The sequence below is a fragment of the Triticum aestivum genome, chromosome 2D (assembly GCF_018294505.1).
Source record: "Triticum aestivum cultivar Chinese Spring chromosome 2D, IWGSC CS RefSeq v2.1, whole genome shotgun sequence".
NCBI classification, from domain to species: Eukaryota; Viridiplantae; Streptophyta; class Magnoliopsida; order Poales; family Poaceae; genus Triticum; species Triticum aestivum.
In genome coordinates, this window is record NC_057799.1 from 619,858,267 (window position 1) to 619,876,351 (window position 18,085).

At 48.2% G+C, this 18,085-nt stretch overlaps 4 protein-coding genes across 6 annotated transcripts in view; 1 reads left to right on the forward strand and 3 right to left on the reverse strand.

Moving 5' to 3' along the window:
• Nucleotides 1-2,003: 2,003 nt before the first annotated feature.
• On the reverse strand, nt 2,004-3,049 carry LOC123050454 (probable E3 ubiquitin-protein ligase RNF217). Its single transcript, XM_044473242.1, has 2 exons — nt 2,169-3,049; nt 2,004-2,076 (listed from the first exon to the last, which is right to left on the reverse strand). The coding sequence occupies exons 1-2, from the start codon at nt 3,047-3,049 to the stop codon at nt 2,004-2,006; spliced, it is 954 nt and encodes a 317-aa protein (XP_044329177.1).
• Nucleotides 3,050-5,913: 2,864 nt separating this feature from the next.
• On the reverse strand, nt 5,914-10,304 carry LOC123050455 (uncharacterized). 2 transcript variants are annotated; one of them, XM_044473243.1, is made up of 5 exons: nt 9,758-10,304; nt 7,646-7,728; nt 7,467-7,571; nt 7,142-7,276; nt 5,914-6,572 (listed from the first exon to the last, which is right to left on the reverse strand). In XM_044473243.1, the coding sequence occupies exons 1-4, from the start codon at nt 10,088-10,090 to the stop codon at nt 7,186-7,188; spliced, it is 612 nt and encodes a 203-aa protein (XP_044329178.1). In that variant the 5' UTR covers nt 10,091-10,304; the 3' UTR covers nt 5,914-6,572; nt 7,142-7,185. The 2 variants fall into 2 exon arrangements, with proteins under 2 accessions (XP_044329178.1, XP_044329179.1); XM_044473244.1 differs by having other exon boundaries at nt 7,142-7,254; nt 9,758-10,298.
• Nucleotides 10,305-14,745: 4,441 nt separating this feature from the next.
• Nucleotides 14,746-16,659, reverse strand: LOC123050457 (endonuclease 1). Of its 2 annotated transcripts, XM_044473246.1 has the most exons (7): nt 16,299-16,647; nt 16,095-16,202; nt 15,949-16,004; nt 15,759-15,842; nt 15,552-15,647; nt 15,286-15,421; nt 14,746-15,190 (listed from the first exon to the last, which is right to left on the reverse strand). In XM_044473246.1, the coding sequence occupies exons 1-7, from the start codon at nt 16,594-16,596 to the stop codon at nt 15,027-15,029; spliced, it is 942 nt and encodes a 313-aa protein (XP_044329181.1). In that variant the 5' UTR covers nt 16,597-16,647; the 3' UTR covers nt 14,746-15,026. The 2 variants fall into 2 exon arrangements, with proteins under 2 accessions (XP_044329181.1, XP_044329180.1); XM_044473245.1 differs by having other exon boundaries at nt 15,949-16,202; nt 16,299-16,659.
• Nucleotides 16,660-16,976: 317 nt separating this feature from the next.
• LOC123055013 (uncharacterized protein YnbB) overlaps nt 16,977-18,085 on the forward strand; it is a 3,944-nt gene continuing 2,835 nt past the window's right edge. The window contains exons 1-5 of the mRNA XM_044478910.1: nt 16,977-17,249; nt 17,337-17,447; nt 17,532-17,594; nt 17,688-17,801; nt 17,918-18,067. Of these exons, the coding sequence (XP_044334845.1) occupies nt 17,037-17,249; nt 17,337-17,447; nt 17,532-17,594; nt 17,688-17,801; nt 17,918-18,067 (651 nt within the window). The 5' untranslated portion in view covers nt 16,977-17,036. The remainder of the gene's footprint in view (nt 17,250-17,336; nt 17,448-17,531; nt 17,595-17,687; nt 17,802-17,917; nt 18,068-18,085) is intronic.

Sequence of the window (18,085 nt, forward strand, 5' to 3'; positions counted from 1 at the left end):
ACTATCTTAGACTCGATACGTAACGATCCCAAGGATTATGCGTACATGAATGCAATGCTCCAGAAGTAAGTTCAATCATTATCGCACCATATCGGCAACTTTCGTTCATTTCCTGGTATCAAGTAATCATTTTCTTTGTCGGGCAGGGTTTGGAAAAAGTTCACCGGAATGGTTCCAGGTCTGAAGAACGGCTGCGATTTACACACCCCAAAGTAAGTAGTACTAGCTAGTTTCGCGCATCTCTCATTGATTCTAGTTTCATCAATACCATCATCATGCTTGATTATCAGTTTGATTGAACTCTATTCTCGTAAAGTGCTTGTGGCAGGCAGGCGGGAATAATTTATGTGGATACTACGTTTGCGAGTTCATTCGTCACTCGACCTCTGAGCGGGGCTTCTCTGACAAACAATTTGAAGTACGTAAACAATATTCACAATTTTATTTTATTACCATCAATTGTGTTGAGTTTCATTCATATATATGTATTGACCCCCTTCTTTAAATTAGATCTGGCAGATGCGGGATGAACTCCTACCACATGATCGCATACGAGCAATTCAAGAGGAAATGGCGGGATTCTTTCTTGAACACGTCATACATGAAAAGGGAGAATATCATACGGAAGTTCAATGGGAGTTTGGTGTTTGATGATGACAGTGATGTTATATTGTATATATGTAGTAGCGTCGAATAGATATACGAAAACTAGTTGTTCGACTAAGCACGGAGAAAGAGAGGTCACTTCTCTCTATATATGTTCATGACGATCTTGTGTAATTAATGGTTTCCTTCCTTTGCTTACTAGCTAGCGTCGAGTTCTCTCTATATGTAGTAGCTAGCGTCGACCAAGCACGGAATAAGAGGGGTCACTTTTCTCTATATGTAGTAGCTAGCTAACACAATATGGAACCCCTAAACCCTCCAAAACCCCTAAATGCCCCCCTTCCCCCCCTAAAAAAACCAAAACCCCAGCGCCTGGGGGCTGCTGACGCGTGGCTGCCTTTTAGTCCCGGTCGGTGTTAGTGTGTTACCAACCGGGACTAAAGGTCCTCCTGCCTGGGCGCCCCACAGCAGCCACATGGAGCCCCTTTAGTCCCGGTTCGTAAGCCAACCGGAACACAGATGCCCTGTTTTCTACTAGTCCATCAGATAATCACAACTATGTATAACATAGAAATCACACATGAAAGGGGTGGCCAATTAATCTGAGTGGCATGTGCTAAGGGGTTTGATATGAGCCAAGTTACCTTCATGCCTGACCCCTCAAACTGGTTATGGAATTAGATGGTTGGGATAGTGCATAGCTAGGCATCCTTTTTTCACGAATCAAAGTATCTATTGCAGATGAGCCTTATAGAATACAAGGTTGGTTTCTGCCCTTGTGAATGTAATAGGCCCACTCATGTCCTGGCTAGTCATGGTGTTAGGGTGGTTCCTGGTAGCTAGGGTGTTTGGCTCTCTGATTCCCCCCTAATAAATAGTGTTGTGCCACGCGATTTGGCCGAGTCCACTAATTAAAGGGATGCACAGTGTTCCATGTAAAAAAACATATTGTATTAACCTTTGTGGAGCCAACCCATGGGGACGGTTAAGGGAAAGCCTCCATAGGTAGGAAAAAACCCACAACCTTTTGGAGTTGTCCTGGTTTGAAAGAAAAACTAGGAAAATGAGAAATTATATTGACGGTGTGAAACGTAAATAGTGCGGAAGTAGGTCTGTTGGTTGAGTGCCTTGATACAAATGCCCAAACGGGAACATGATTTTTAGTACAACTTCGGGTTAAAACGAGAGTTGGGTTGAAATCCAGCTTGTTGCATGTCATCACCAATTCATCCAAGAACACTAAAGATTATTGTTCAAACGATAATTTTGCATAATTAAAATCCACACAAAACAGTTTGAAGTCCGTAGAAATCAGAAATGTGTCTCGCGTTCCAAACAACGTCAGGCTCCCAAGATGCAAACTCTGCAAGTGCATGGGCAGCCCATCGACCATCCTATCACGCCGTGCTGCAGCTAGCATGCGTCACGCCCCACTGGTTGCCACATCCATAGCAAAACTGGAAGCCGCACCTGCATAGGAAATGAAACAACCATCGGAAATCTCGGCAACAAAGCAAACAGAAGTGTGCAATAAACAGGAAGTGTAAATGCTAGCACCATACCTGCAGGTGATGTGGAGGCAACCGTCGGTTTTCTCCACGAAGAACTCGCACTTGGGGCACCGCTTCCACTTCTTCTGTTTGGCCGTCTCCAGCAGCAGCATGTCCTCTTTGCCCCTGTCGCCCCTGCCGAGCTTCCTGTAGGCGGCGCAGTCGGCGCCGGCGTGCCACGGCACGGCGCACCGGGCGCAGAACAGCCGCCGGCACACCTGGCACTCGGACTGCGTCACGTCGCCGCCGTCGTCGTCCGCCACCATCATCGCCGAGCAGTCCTTGAAGGGGCAGTAGGTCCTCTTGGCGCCGAGCATCATGGACTCGCACAGCGCGGCGCCCCAGCGCTCGAACACCTCCCGCGGGAGCATGCCCTGGCAGAGCGCCGGGTCGAGCACCCCGGTGCACCGCTCCTCGGGGCACTTGACGTCGGCGATCCGGTCCTGGATCTTGGCGCCGATGTAGCCCGCGAGGCAGGCGCTGCAGAAGGCGTGCGCGCAGCCGCGGCTCGCGCGGTGCGCGTCCGACTCCGGCACGGCGTCCATGCAGATCTTGCAGAACACGAGCGCGGGCGACGCCGTCGCCGTCGCGGAGGAACTACTGGGTTGCCCAGAGCACGAAGATGAAGAAGCGACGGCGGAGGAGCACTCACCGTACATGACAACTGCGCTGCTGCTGGTGGTGGCGATACTGCGATGTGCCGGGAACGACGTGGCGGCAGCCGCGATGGCGGAGGACATGATCACCTCCTGGAGCTGGAGCTCGGCGGCGTACTTCTCGTCGGATATCGGGAAGAGCTCATCGTCCTCGGCGGCGTCGGCGTCGTTCTGGGCGTGGGTGAGGGCCGAGAAGTAGAAGTCGTCGACGAGGCCGGTGAGGTCCGCTTCGGCCATTTCTCGGTGCGAGGCGAAGGGGAGGAGGTAGACGGCCTCTTGGGGTTGTCGCAGTGTTTAAGTAGCCACTACAGCAGCTCGATGGTTAATGTCGAAGCCAATGGGTCGTCTTGGTGATTGGTTATCCGGTGATGGTGGCAAGAATTTGGAAGGGCTCTGGCTGGTTGATTGATTGTGGCTCATGCTATTCCCCACGCGCCTTCAATAATCCAACGTTTGCCTCCATTTATGCAATGAAGTAGTATGATTTTTTTCCTATTTTTATATTCTACTCCCTCCGTCCCATAATATAAGAGCATTTTTCACATTAATGTACTATTTTCCATGTTGAACTATGGTCCTGTCTTAAGTGATGTTGTTGTTGGCCATATATTCGTGTTGATCCCGTCATGTTGTTCTCCCAGATCATGTGTTTTTCATCCTCGCATGTTTTTGTTCCTTGTTAAGTGCTATAGATGTTTCTATGCTCATTTTCCAAATTCATATAAAAAAAACTTATGCACTGCTGCTCTATCACTGATGTTGCAATTCAAAACACCACACTGATGCACTATCATTCATGTAAAAAAACACAAACAAACACAGTAAGACAAAGAGATCACAAGACCAAATTGATGTTTCTCAATCAATTTGTCTTTGCAAAAGGTGCACAACATCAGAGGCACACAACCAGGAACAACTCACATCATTACAAGGTTCACATCATCAAGTAAGTTCTACTCACTGCCTACAACACCGAAGCCAACTAATATGTGTTCTTTGAACCAAACAAATAGGACAGAATGCATATGCCAATAGTCATCAGAAATGCCCATGTTTCCATCTAATCATGCCTCTTCTTCAACTCTAACTTGAGCTTCTTTTCTCTCTCTTAGATGTGCCACCCTCCTCTCCAAACGATGAGCTTTGAGCCAACTTGCTTCTAGCCTAGCATGTAGTTCCTTAAAAGCATGCCCAACACGATCTGGAGGAGGAGGGTCAACCCAAACAGCCCATTCACATTCATCAGGAAGCTGCAACATAAAAAAATATCGTCAAAATGCAATACTGGCAACAATGTGGAGCAAACAGATAAAATCTATGCAAATTACATCATGTGGGCAACCTAGGAAATGTCTCCCCGTGCTTGCTCCTCCCCAGGCGACACAGTGAGCGGGAACGAGCCCGTGCCCCAGACACGGATGTTTGGAAAGCTTCTCAAGGCCGCAAAAGCTAAGATCCGGCATCCAGAACTCAGACGAGGACTGCACAATCCCGACCCCATCAACCTACGACCGAAAATTCCCCAACTTGAGTTCAAACCCTAATGCAAAATTCACAAATTAGAGATGAAAAACTTACCTCGCCAGCGACCAAAGAGCTCGCGGACGACATGCGTTAGGTGCACATCCACGCACCTAATGTGCGACCTCATTCCCCGAGCTCCAGAACGACGCAGTTCACTGCCGATGAATCGCCTCACTCCCGTCTGTGCGCCGTGGCGAGGTAGAAGAAACAGAGTGAGCAAGTGGATAACCTTTTGGCGGGCTCACATGTAAGAACCAGGGGCAACAATGTCGGACAGACGCCCAATTACCGATCAAAGACCATTGACCCGACAGAAACGGGCCGAAAGGGGATTTCTGTAAGGGCCACAGACAGGAGAGGGGTATTTTTGAGCATACCCAAATTTTAGGGGCAAATGCCAGGTGGTGGTTCGAGTTAGGAGGAGAAATGAAACTGTCCCTATATGCAATTAACTCCCACCATGCTCACGCTCAGCCGGATATTGAGCTCGCAGCACGCGCGGCGTCGTCATCGTCAAGTTCAGTCACGCATTGTCCTCGTCTTCTAGCTCGGTGCACCAGCCACCGCCACCCAACGGCAGCGTAGAAACGGTGAACCTAATGGATTTTCTCCGCCCAATAAAAAGTCTAGAATACCCCCCATCGAATAATGTGAGGGGGGGGGGGGGCATTGGGTTAGATATCCTTTTGGCGAGCTTATATTTGAAATTTCTAGCAAACTCCGCCGCTGCATACAATAGTTATTCATAGTCAAATCCTTAGGAACCCATTAGCACAATTTCTTGGCTCCGCCCCTGCCGCGACTGCGAATCGGGGTGGTGCCGGCGATAGTCGCCCTGGCGGATGCCCTCGAGCACATCGAGCATGTTATCCATGGCACGTAAGACAATGCATCTCTTTTCCCCTTTTTTCCCTCTTGTCGTTTTTGACCCTGTTTATCACGTCATAGGAGTAGTATCGGACGTCCCCTAAGGTGCCAGAGAACATGAACCAGGAGACAGTCGTATTAGTAAATAAATTTCCTGCCTATAGGCACGAGGATCAATTATGGAGTTGTTTAATAATTAATTTAAGGACATACGAACTATGTGTGCATCGAGGCTATCCTCATCCCCAAGCATCTGTGCTCTCACCCATGGGTCCCCAGACTATACATACTAGATCGGGTAAGGCGCGAGGGTGCCGGTCCGAACGTTTTGGTCAAGCGTGTAATGTTAAGTTTGTAGTAACTCAGACTGCTATTCCGACGATAAGAAAAGGCAATGAAAGCATGATATTATCACCATGTGTTCAAATGGGACTAACGTATGAAGTAACTGAAGCTGTAAATAGATGGCCGATAAAATGCACCTAAAAATACTGGTATTCGCTTAATATCACCTATTCATAATGCAGCCTCAAAAACCTCCAAACACCCATCCATGAAGTTGTTGTATATATAAATAAAGATAAATATTATATCTTGAGTGCGTGAGGTAAAAGGGTGCATGTCAAGTTGTTCTAAACAAAACAAACTACGAAATAGTGACGTCAGGAGTTGGTTATAAAGTTATTAATTGTAAGTACGCTAAAACAGAATGAAACGAAACCATATCAATAAGTTAAATGGAGATGAAGATACAGCAGGAAGTCAAATGGAAATAAAGATCTAATCAGAATCAAAATGATCGAAGCAAAAAATGCCCCTTACCTAACACAAGAGCGTAGAAAGCATCATAGGAGAGTAAGCATACACGGTGCAATGCATTTTCAGCTATGATAAAAAACGAACTACCGAAGAACCAGTCGGAAGCAAAGCTTGATCATATGCAGATCCGAGCAGGTAATCTGCCAGTGACCCCAGCCCTTGGTAAGCCCGTTGACCCGCAGATTCCTTTTTTCCACCTTAGCCTTCAGATCTCTGATCTTCCTGTCTTTCTCGTCGACACTGCCCGACAGGTACTTCATCTCGGTCTTAATTTTATGCATTTGAGGGCAGTCAAATTCAATATCCATGGTGGCCTGAAGATGCTCCAAGCACCGAGGAGCAGCATTTTGCATGGCCCATTGGCATCCACAGCTGGGTCGCCATTGATCCTCATATGCTTTGCCGCTGCAGATGAACGCGACTGTGATGGAGTAGCCGCCACACGGCCATGGTAAGATGCGCAGGTCTTGTACTTCACCTCTGGTAAACCATCTTCAGCAAGAACAGCGCTAAGCATAGCCTTCGGCCTAACCGTGACAGAATGCTTCATCTATTAAAATATGTAGAGTGGTAAGTCATTTACACATAGTACAGACCACAACAGGAATACGCGGAAATATCATGCTACTAAAGCAATAGAAACATGGAAATGCATTAGCCTTTATCGGTGACGGGTTCAGGACAAGCAAAGCAAACGTGCAACAGAAGCCCGAAAAACAAACCAGAGATCTGCAGCAACACAACGACTATGTAAACATGCTTTTAAGTAAGGCAGGGCACATTCTTTAAAGGCAGGTCACAAACATCAATCGTGTTGTGTGTTGACCACGATTGGCAAACGCAAGCAGGTAAACTACAGAAGCCAAACGGCATGATACACGGGAGACCACAGATCAAGCATGAACCCGGTAAAAAATGGCTATTCACGGGATCTAAAGAATCTGATACACAGTGGACTGCACAGCAAGCATCGACAGAGTTAATACGACCATTCTACTACAAATCACATATAAAAAATATGCTCTGCGTGTCGTTGATCAACGACATGCCCAATTGCATAAATCTCGAACAAGTCTAGCACATGCATGTTGTAGAGTTGACCAAGCAAACGAGGTCTACCTTGCTAGCTGGTGACGGTGTGGAACGGAGATCACGGTCATTGTTCATCGCACCGATGAAGAAGAGTTCCCTCCGTGTGCCTGATGCCATCGCGCGAAGAAAAGCTTGGGTGCCTGGATGCCCAGATCAACGGTACTGTAAGAACATCTCCACATTATGGACTAAATTCGCGGAAGCTAGGGATTCGAAGAGATAAAAAAAGGAGCAAGGATCTCGCCTTCTACAGAAGAGGAGGGGAGAGCGCCACCGTATATATGAACTTGAAGTACACATCTAAACAACCTAGAAAAAACACCGAAGAGGGCAGGCGAGAGGAAAGAATCACCTGCAAGGAAACCAGTGAAGCAACTTCGAGCAGCACAGCCCAGGAGCCAAGAGAACAAGCAGACCCCAGTCAGGACAAATCAACCAGCAAACCTTAGACAGATCCCTAAAAACAACAAATCCCAGGATGAGCACATGTACAACACAAACGAGAAGACAATCAGAGGAGCGAAGAACCACCTCAGCCATCTCAGAAGCCTCTCCGGTGTACTCCCACTCCGGTCAACTCGCAAGACAGCCCTTCCGGCACGCCACCGTCCCAACTGCGACACATCCAGAAAGATGAGGAACATGGGAAGAAACAAGCAGAATAGAAGACAGGACCCATCCACGTCCGAATCAAATCATACTGGCAAGGCAAATATTCATGCACACCTAGTATCAATTGGCTCAACAATACTACTGCAAATAGAAAGTGTCACTGTTAGAGCATGTCCCTATTTTTAGTGCAGCCAACAAATCAGAAAATATGGTAGTTCGTGTAGCTTTGAAGCTTAGATTAAAGAAGATTTTATTACACGGATAATCTGATTAGCAGTTCATGTGGTCTTACTTAGAAGTACAATTTGCAACCCAGCATATAATTCACCTACTTATTGCCATCTGACACATTACAGTAAGTAAATAACCAAGGGGAAAATGTCAATTTGGTACTTTGTACTTAGTCCAGACCAAACTGTTGTTTTTAACATAATTAAAATCAAATGTATCTTTGCAGTATTTTTGAAAAATGTGGGCACAAAAGCGGGTGATTACGACCACTCAACACTGTAATTGTTGATACTTGCACCCGTGCCTTCTGATCAATAAAAATGGAAATCCAGAGAAATAATCTCTGAAAAACAAATAATTCAAACATGTGGTGGTCCATCGGTGCTTGAAGTAGGCAATATAAAATCTAACTTACACCAATGCAGGTTGTAGGAACAAAAAAAAGTGAATGGTTAGTGGCCACAAAAGAGAGAGCTGGGTGCATAGTGTTTGTTATTCTTGGAAGCATGAAACCATACATATGAATATTCCAACTGTAATGCAGATATACAGATCGTTTTATTAGAAAATCGACACTTGATACATGCATTTTGACGTACAAAGGCAATTCATACCACACAACACAAACAACCCTACAGCCGGAGTCTAAATTCAGACATCCAATGAGAGATGACATATATAGAGAACCACGACATTTCAATAGTAAGTAATTTGACTAACAATGAATATTAGAGCACTTAGTCTGAAACTCACGTAAGCATATTGTTACAATCAGCAGCTCAACTACTAATAATAATGAATAGATCTAGTTTGAACTTCCAAAACTATATATCCCTGATAACACTATCTAATTAAAATAGAAGGGACATAAATATAGATCATCTCATTATTTTGGCAGGAGATAAAATAAATGGTTCATCTGTTTATTCAGAATATCTCATAAAGGGATAACCTTAATTTATATGGTTAATAGTTAGTTAAAAATACAAGGATTTTTTTTCAGAATATCTTTGAAAAAATGAACGGCTCAGAGTATGATCATCCATCAACTTACAGTGTTCCCTGGCGCATATCTGGTTCATCTGTTTCTATTGAATCAACAAGTCTTGACAAACCAAGATCTGCAATCTTGGGGGTCATACTTTTATCCAGCAAAAAATTACTAGGCTTTAAGTTCAGATGGTAAATATGCCTTTCCTGGGAGTTGTGAAGGTAATTTATTCCCTCACAAGTCCCTTTAATAATCTTGTAACATGTGGGCCACTCAAGCCCGCAAGCTTCATCTGCGATTAGTAGCAAAAGACGTATAAAATAAGCTGTTGAATCACTCATCTTGATAGGCAAACTAATATATGTAGGCAATTGTCAACCATATATATTTGAAGATAAGGGAAACTTCCATTGATTATTTGAGCAGTATCAAGATGAAACAACTGCAGAAGAGTTGAACTCCCACTACATATAAGATACTTAAATCCACACTGATAGTCCTACCTTCAATGTGTTTATCAAGGCTTCCGCCATGCATATATTCGAAGCAGAGCACCCGCTCCATAATTGTCGCGAAGACAAACTCCCCATTATGCTTCATGTATTTGCCTATTTCCCACCCCAAATTCTAGTTGCTAACTTTGCCTATTTCAGTTGCTGATTCTAGAATGCTTCTGCGGGAACTGGGATAAACTCCCCGTAAGCATATTCAGACAAAATTACTCATTTTGGTACAAATAAATCAGATAAACTCATAAGAACGGGAACTGGGAGAGAGAGAGAGAGAGAGAGAGAGAGAGAGAGAGAGACCTGGACGGAGTGGATAGATGGGGGCGGGGAGGCGCCAGCTCCGTCCGTTGCGGGGTCGTCGTCGTCGCCGGGGAGCACGACGGCGAGCACCCCGAGCGCCGGCGCGACCTGCTCGGCGGGGATCTGTAGCGCCTCCGTGAGCACCGCGCCACCCACGTGCCCGGCCCCGGCGCCACGAGCTTCGCCTTGAGCTGCGCTAGGGTTTGCGTGGAGGTCGGCCTCCGACGCGTCGTCCGCTGCGGGGGCGTCGTCGTCACCGGGAAGCACGGCGGCGAGCGCCCCGAGCGCCAGCGCGGCCTGGTCGGCGGGGATCTGCAGCGCCTCCGCGAACATGGTGGTGGGAGAGGAAGGGGAGGAGATGCGGGAGCGCCGCGGCGGCTGCACGAGGATGAGGGAAGGGGAGGAGGCAGAGCACGCGGGAGCGGTGGCGACGAGTGCGGGGAAGATGGCGGCGCGGCGGGGGAGGACAGGAGCGAAGGAGAGGGGCGCGAGTGGGGGTGGAGGCTAGGGTTCTGAACCAATCGGGCACTCTCCTCACCCATACGTGAGACCCAGCCATCCACACCACGCCACGCACGACCACACAGGTGAAAAGACAGAAATGCCCTCGGCGGGGCATGGGAATAACGGCTGAAAGATCGTGGATGTTGCCTAGAGGGGGGTGAATAGGCGCTTTAAAATAATTACAGTTTATGCTTGAACAAATGCGGAATAAACCTAGCGGTTAATTTGACAAGCACAAAACCTACAACAACTAGGCTCACCTATGTGCACCAACAACTTATGCTAAGCAAGATAAACAACTAAGTGATAGCAAGATATATGACAAGAAACAATATGGCTATCACAAAGTAAAGTGCATAAGTAAAGGGTTCGGGTAAGAGATAACCGAGGCACGCGGAGACGAGGATGTATCCCGAAGTTCACACCCTTGCGGATGCTAATCTCCGTTTGGAGCGGTGTGGAGGCACAATGCTCCCCAAGAAGCCACTAGGGCCACCGTAATCTCCTCACGCCCTCGCACAATGCAAGATGCCGTGATTCCACTAAGGGACCCTTAAGGGCGGTCACCGAACCCGTACAAATGGCAACCCTTGGGGGCGGTCACCAAACCCGTACACTTTGGCAACCCTTGGGGGCGGTCACCGGTACCCGTCAAATTGCTCGGGGCGATCTCCACAACCTAATTGGAGACCCCGACGCTTGCCCGGAGCTTTACACCACAATGATTGAGCTCCGAACACCACCAACCGTCTAGGGCGCCCAAGCACCCAAGAGGAACAAGCTCAAGGGCACCAAGCACCCAAGAGTAATAAGCTTCTCAACTTGTAACTTCCACGTATCACCGTGGAGAACTCAAACCGATGCACCAAATTCAATGGCAAGGGCAAACGGAGTGCCCAAGTCCTTCTCTCTCAAATCCCACCGAAGCCACTAATGCTAGGGAGGAAAAAGAGAGGAAGAACAAGAAGGAGAACACCAAGAACTCCAAGATCTAGATCCAAGGGGTTCCCCTCACATAGAGGAGAAAGTGATTGGTGGAAATGTGGATCTAGATCTCCTCTCTCTTTTCCCTCAAAAACTAGCAAGAATCCATGGAGGGATTGAGAGTTAGCAAGCTCGAAGAAGGTCAACAATGGGGGAAGAACACGAGCTCAAGAGATAAGGTTGAATGGGGAAGAAGACCCCCTTTTATAGGAGCTCCCGAATCCAACCGTTATGTGCTCAGTCCGCGCACGAGCGGTACTACCGCTCAAGGGAGCGGTACTACCGCCCGGGCGGTAGAACATAGACAGCGGAGCAAAACAGAGCGCGAGGGAGAGCCGTATGAGCGGCACTACCGCTGGAGCCAGCGGTACTACCGTTGGCCGCAGCGGTACTACCGCTTGACCCAGCGGTACTAGGGGCGGTGGTAGCCGCGATACTATTGCACACGAGCGGTACTACCGCTCCTACTGCTGCTACTACTGCCGCTGAACCCGACACGAAAAAACCACGTCTCGAGTCGAGGCGGTACCAGCGCGGAACCGGAGCCGTACTACCGCTTATGGCCATAGGCGGTACTACCGCTGTGGGACGGCGGTACTACCGCTTGTGGCGATACGCGGTACTGCCGCTCCGGTCCAGCGGTACTACCGCTGGCGCCAACCTTATGCCAAGTCGACGAAAACAAGTACACTCCAAGGAAGACCAGAACTGCCATAACTTCTGCAAATGAGCTTCGAATTGAGCAAACTCAAGCTTGTTGGATAGAGGAAGACGAGTAGCATCAAAACAGCGAGTGGTTATAGTAAGAAGAGGCAGGGGAGGTATGCCAACAAATAGAGGAGTGAAACCTCCAACCGAGAAGAACCGGCATAACCTCCAACATCGAAAACATCATAGAAGATGCGAGTGAACTCCGTTTTTGATGAACTCGAGCTTATCATCAAGATGACCATAAGCTCCAAAACTCACAAAGAGAAGAACCAAACAAGAACCAATAAAGATGATGCAAGGATGCAATGGTTTGAGCTCTCTATGAACGATACGATCAAGCTACTCATCGAGAGCCCCCCTTGATAGTACGGCAATCGATCCTATAACCCGGTCTCCCAACTACCATCATGAGACCGGTAAAATAGAAAACCTATCAAGAGCAAACCTTTGCCTTGCACATGGTCCACTTGAGCTAGATGATGACGATCTTGACTCCTTCAAGATGGACCACCTTTCTTGATTGCGTTGGCTCGATGAAGACTAGTTGATTGCTCCCCCATACTCCACTATGGGTGAGCCACCCTTCCGCACATCTTCACAAGTCCATTGTCACCACAATGGACGGCAAGCTTCAAGCACTTGATCTCTTCGTGATGCTCCACTTGAACTTGCACACGGCAATGTTGATGACGATCACCACTTGATGTCATCCTCTCCATGGGTTGAGTGATATCTTCCTCTTGACGCAAGCCCATGAACACGTACCTTGACTCTTTCCAACTCTCTTCATTTGGATGATGTCTTGAAGGTAAACATGAATGATCACACAATCTTCTTCTTCAAGACATGCTTGCAATAAGCTCAACTCTCACATGACCAATCTTTGGATAATTCCTAAATAACACCTTGGTCACCACATAAACTCCTTGAAACCAACATATGGACTTCAAGAAATGCCTATGGACAAATCCTTCAAATATAACTCAAGGCAACCATTAGTCCATAGAGATTGTCATCAATTACCAAAACCAAACATGGGGGCACCGCATGTTCTTTCAACGGCGGTGGCACGAGATCTTTACAGCGGGGGGTGAAACTGATCATTGTAGCAGTGTCGCGGGCTCGATCCGACGGCTGAGGCAATCCGAGGGCAACATCCAACAATCCAGATCGCATCAAGAAAACGATCCGACGGCCGACATTCGCTAAGCTCTGAGAACGCTCATGTTCTCCCAACTAACATATATCACATATGTTCCCGCTTTCCGGCGTACGCAACAGCTGTGGGGTGACGGCCTAACTCGCAGTAGCTTGTGCGCAGAGAGGAGGAGGTCTTCATGGGTCAGTCTATCACTTGATTGAGGCATCCACATGCTCTACGGATACTGATTTTTGCTAATTAGCAACCACGTTCCACCACAACAACACATCAATTTATAAAAGGCCAGTAATTTATTTTGAGGAGATCGAAAATTTCTGAATTTCTGAGAAACGGATTTCTACTTCAGCAGTAGGGTTGGCCTAAAGCCAGCCCATATAATATATACGGGCTATGTTGATATACTCCATCCGTTCCTAAATATAAGTCTTTTTAGACATTTCAAATGGACTGCAACATACGAATGTATGTAGACATATTTTAAAGTATAGATTCATTCATTTTACTTCGTATATAGTCACGTGTTGGAATATTTAGAAAGACTTATATTTGGGAACGGAGAGAGTAGTTTCTTATTCATGCACTCTAGCTGTTTCTGTTTTTGTCAAATCAGCATCTGGCATGGTTCAAACATAGAGTGGTAGACTACATAAGTTATTGAATCTTGGTGGTCATGAATTTACATACAAAAGACTTATGGTCCTGGACAGTTTTGGAATGCTTTTCCTTTTTTGCAGGATAGTTGCTATTTTATTTGACTACGCTGATTTCATATGGCAAATGACTATTTAATTGTAATAATGAAATGCTACTCCCTCGAGTATAGAGATTTTTTTTGATGATTGGCTATAAATAGAACTAACTTCTGATTAGCATTATGCATGGGCATACAATTTTTTTTCTTATCTTGGTATGTACTCCCTCCGTTCCAAAATACTTTGTCATGATTTTTTTTCAAATTAGATAAGCTCTGAATATTAAGACAAGTGAAAATGTCATTGCCTACAAGATTATCACACCATGAGAAGTCAGTAGTTCAAGATTGCCTTTAACAGTCGAAAAGTACAAGCCCCTTTAACCAGGATAACAACATTCATTTTCTCTATAAAAAAGGGAGTAAGTGCAAAGCGGTCTAATGTTTGTTAAACCACATTTTTTGGATTCCATACGTGCATGGCACGTGCCTTCCTTCTAAAATACAGTACTAACTAATTGACCATGCGTTGCAACACGAATCGTATCCGACAGATACCTTCCGCCCACCATATTCTAGTTTTTAGTAAGATTCGATTTGATTTGAGTATGGGTAGGGAAGGCAACGAATGTGTTGATTTGGTTGAGGTTTTGGTAAAATTTGATTTGATTTGGGTATGAGCAGGTGAAGCAAGGAATGTTTTTGATTTAGTTGAGATTTTAATCAAATTTGATTTTGATTTGATTGAGTTAACGAAGGACATGGTTTTAGGACGAACATACAAACACCAAATACTCATCTTTAATGGTAAAGAAAAAACTACATAAACATTTAAATGTAGAGACAAACTGCAAGGATGCAACCTGTCATGGCACGACAAATGGTACTGATGTGTGCAGAGTGTGGACACGATTTTGCCTTGCCGTGACAAATGTATTGACGTTGATTCATTCAGGCAACTAAAATAACAGCAAGCATGAAAACAAAAGGACAACAGAATTTGGGTTACATCCAAATAAATGTCTACATCTTTGGACATGACATGTGGAGTACACGCTAGCTGTTGGCGTCGCAAACAATTATTCACTGACCGATCATCTGTATCATTTCCATGCAAGTTAGCAGTAGTCTCCTAGTATGCATCATCGTGATTCGTGCCCAAGTCTTCAGGTCAACATGGATGCAATGCAATACAGCGACTGTCACTTGACGCTGAGCTAGAGCTCATCGTCATGAGCCACGACCAAGTTCACCGGCGCAGCCACGTCGCGGCTGTGGGGCTTGTGGTCTCCGAAGACCCGGTTGAGGAACATGGCCAGCCTCACTCCCCCCTGCGCGATCCGCCGCGTCACGATCGGGAGCCTCGACCCGAAGTAGTCCTCTGCAGATCATGAAGCATCACAGTCAGGACGAATGGCATGGCAATGGCATGATGAACACGAAGCTAGGCGGGGAGCCCGGCCGGCGGTGGCTTACCGGACAGTGTGTCTCCGTCGTGGACGCCGTCGTAGCCCCACTTGCACGCCAGGCCTATGCTCTCCGTGGCATACTTGGTTGGGCAGGACATGAGGTCCGCGCAATCTTTCCATGAAGACTCGTCGGACCACGAGCCCTGGAGGAACAAGACAGACAATTATATGAACGCCAAGCCTATACTCTGCAAATTTCAGACATGTTCCTGGTCTTGGAAGAGCACGTCTGTAACTGTAACTGTGTGACAGTTCATTTGGTTTGCAACATACCTTGGTGATGTTGTGCTGGAGGTCCTTGCGGAACGCGGCCATGTCCTTGCCGTAGCGCTCGGCAAGAACAGTGAGTATTATCTCCCTGTCCCATACCTGAAGAGAGAAAGAGATCACAGATGCAATTTTCATGCAGATGAAGAGTTAAGCTCTCTGCCTGTGATATGGCATTGTGTGCAGTGTGTTACAGGCAAGGAGGTTGTTTACATGGTGGAGGTTGGATTTGTGCTTGAACCAGCGTAGGTTCACCGAGTTGCCCCCCATGTCGCTCGTGAACCCCACGTGCATGGGCTGCACATACAGACCACGGACAAAATTGAAAATTTATGTCAGAGACAAAGAGACTGATCTCTGTACAATAATCACGGGATTACAGATTTTAGAAGGAAGAAAATACCTGGTGAATATCTCCCATGAAGTGTGACAGGAATAGCAGGGCCTCGGTCAGGTTATCTGCATTTGCAACAGTTGCATTCAAGACCTCAGAACAGTGATGCAGAAACGCTGGGTACAAGATATCAGCACCCTCGCATAGACGCTTACACTTGCGGTCGGCGCTGCCCTGCTTGTAGTGCATGAGCTGGGACGTGAAGTTGGCGACGGCGCCGGCGACGCACATGTCCTTGGCGCCGCTGGGGTCATGGCAGTCCCCTGCCGATCGGACACGACGATCATCATCTCAATACAGAAATTCAAACAGAGTTTTATGTACGCTGCTGCTCGCTCCGCGTGAGGAAAGAAACGTACTGGCGTAGTCGAAGGTGCAGGCCTTGTCGGGGGTGTCGATGAAGTGCAGCGGGCTGGTCCAGCGGTACTTGTACCAGTGCCTCACCTGGTCCGGCCACACGCACATCGCCGACAGGTCGCCGCCCGCCTCCTCCGGCAGAAGGTTCTTCACCGCCTGCGCCGCCGCTGGCTCCAGCAGATCCTGTGCGATCTGGCATGTGAGCATGTGGCCCTCGGTGCTCCACGCCCGCGCCGCCGGCGCCGACGCGAGCACCAGCCCGAGCACCGCCGCTACCATGAACGCTGCTGATGACGCCATTGCCAATGTCGGTCTCTGTACCTGATGGACGGGATGGGAGATTCAGAGGACAGGACGGCGATTTATATGCAGGGGAGCTGGAAGAGGAAGGCGGCGAGGTTTCTTTGAGTGCACGCATGGCATTGGTGGGTTCCTTGCTCGTGAGCATGCTTCGCTTAGCTCGGAATCTAGTGGTTGTGGTTGTGGTTCAGTGGAAGCTCCCTTTTGCTTCCTGTTATCGTGGAAACTGACGAGGTTGCTGGTTTTGCATACGTTTCCGATGCTTGAAGCATCACCCTAAATGCCAGAAATGGGCCAGGCCTGGGTGGAGTGCATTGGGCCGGGCCTAGGTGGGAGACGAGACGAATACTGCAGCGGCGAAGCGGCCGAGGACCGTGGATAAAGTTTCAGTTTGACATCCGAAGCCGGTGGGAGTGTGCGGGTTGCTGTCGCCGGCGGCGATGTCGACGGCTACAGCCACCACCCTGGCCTCCTACCCCGTCGCGCGGCCTCGCGGCAGGCGGACGGTGCGGCCGCCCGCGTGCGCGTTCCACCCGGAGGTGGCCCGCGCGGTGGAGTCGCTGCAGGCGGAGTTCCGGGAGGTGGACCGCGCCCTCGCCCTCAACTCCTACCGCGTTTCCGCCGCATTCCGCGCCGCCCGCGTCGCCCCCCACGTAACCCCTCAGACCTCCTCCCCGCTCGTTCTCTATCCCCGTTCCCTTCTGCTCGCTGACGCGCGGGTGCCTGTTTGTGAGCTGCAGCACTTTGGCGGGTCGACGGGGTACGGCCACGACGACGCCGGCGGCAGGGAGGCGCTCGACTCCGTCTTCGCCCACGTCGTCGGCGCCGAGGCCGCCATCGTGCGCCCCCAGGTTTCCCCCATCTATTCCACATTCCGTTGCCGCACTGGACTGAGCTGAGCTCCCAGTGACGAACGCCTCTTCTTGATTTTGCAGTTCTTTTCCGGCACGCACGCCATCGCTTGCGCTCTGTTCGCGCTATTGCGGCCTGGACACGAGGTAATTATCACGGACATGACTGAACCAAAATTCCGGCAGTTTCTGCTGGACTGAGAGAAGTTGAGAACTGATGACAGACAACTCCTACTGCAGCTCTTGGCGGTCGCCGGGCCTCCCTACGACACCTTGGAGGAGGTCATTGGGATCAGGGGGTCAGACAATGTAGGATCACTCAAAGACTTCGGAATTACCTACCGAGAAGTTCCGGTGAGCTGATTATTCCCCTCAGAGTCCAGTCATCTGCTACTCTGTATTACTGTCTCTGCTACTCTGGTGTGTTACATTGCCCCTTGGATAGGTTGCTGATGTAAATTCAGTTGTAGCTAGCAGCAGATGGTGGCCTCGACTGGGATGCGCTTGCACATGCCGTCAGACCGGAGACAGGGTGCGCGCTCATACAGAGGTCCTGTGGTTACTCATGGCGCAAGAGCCTCGGCATAGATGATATTCGTAGAACCATCGATTTGGTCAAGGCAAGATTATATCATGTG

Coding starts and splice junctions, on each gene's coding strand:
- LOC123050454 (XM_044473242.1), bottom strand. CDS start 3,049: ATGGCCGAAGCGGACCTCACCGGCCTCGTCGACGACTTCTACTTCTCG. Junction 2,077..2,168: donor TGCCTCCACATCACCTGCAG/GTATGGTGCTAG, acceptor TTTCCTATGCAG/GTGCGGCTTCCAGTTTTGCT.
- LOC123050455 (XM_044473243.1), bottom strand. CDS start 10,090: ATGTTCGCGGAGGCGCTGCAGATCCCCGCCGACCAGGCCGCGCTGGCG. Junction 7,729..9,757: donor CATCTATCCACTCCGTCCAG/GTCTCTCTCTCT, acceptor GATGTGTCGCAG/TTGGGACGGTGGCGTGCCGG. Junction 7,277..7,466: donor CTTCACTGGTTTCCTTGCAG/GTGATTCTTTCC, acceptor ATGTTCTTACAG/TACCGTTGATCTGGGCATCC.
- LOC123050457 (XM_044473245.1), bottom strand. CDS start 16,596: ATGGCGTCATCAGCAGCGTTCATGGTAGCGGCGGTGCTCGGGCTGGTG. Junction 15,422..15,551: donor TCCAGCACAACATCACCAAG/GTATGTTGCAAA, acceptor TTGTTCCTCCAG/GGCTCGTGGTCCGACGAGTC. Junction 15,191..15,285: donor CGACGGAGACACACTGTCCG/GTAAGCCACCGC, acceptor CATGATCTGCAG/AGGACTACTTCGGGTCGAGG.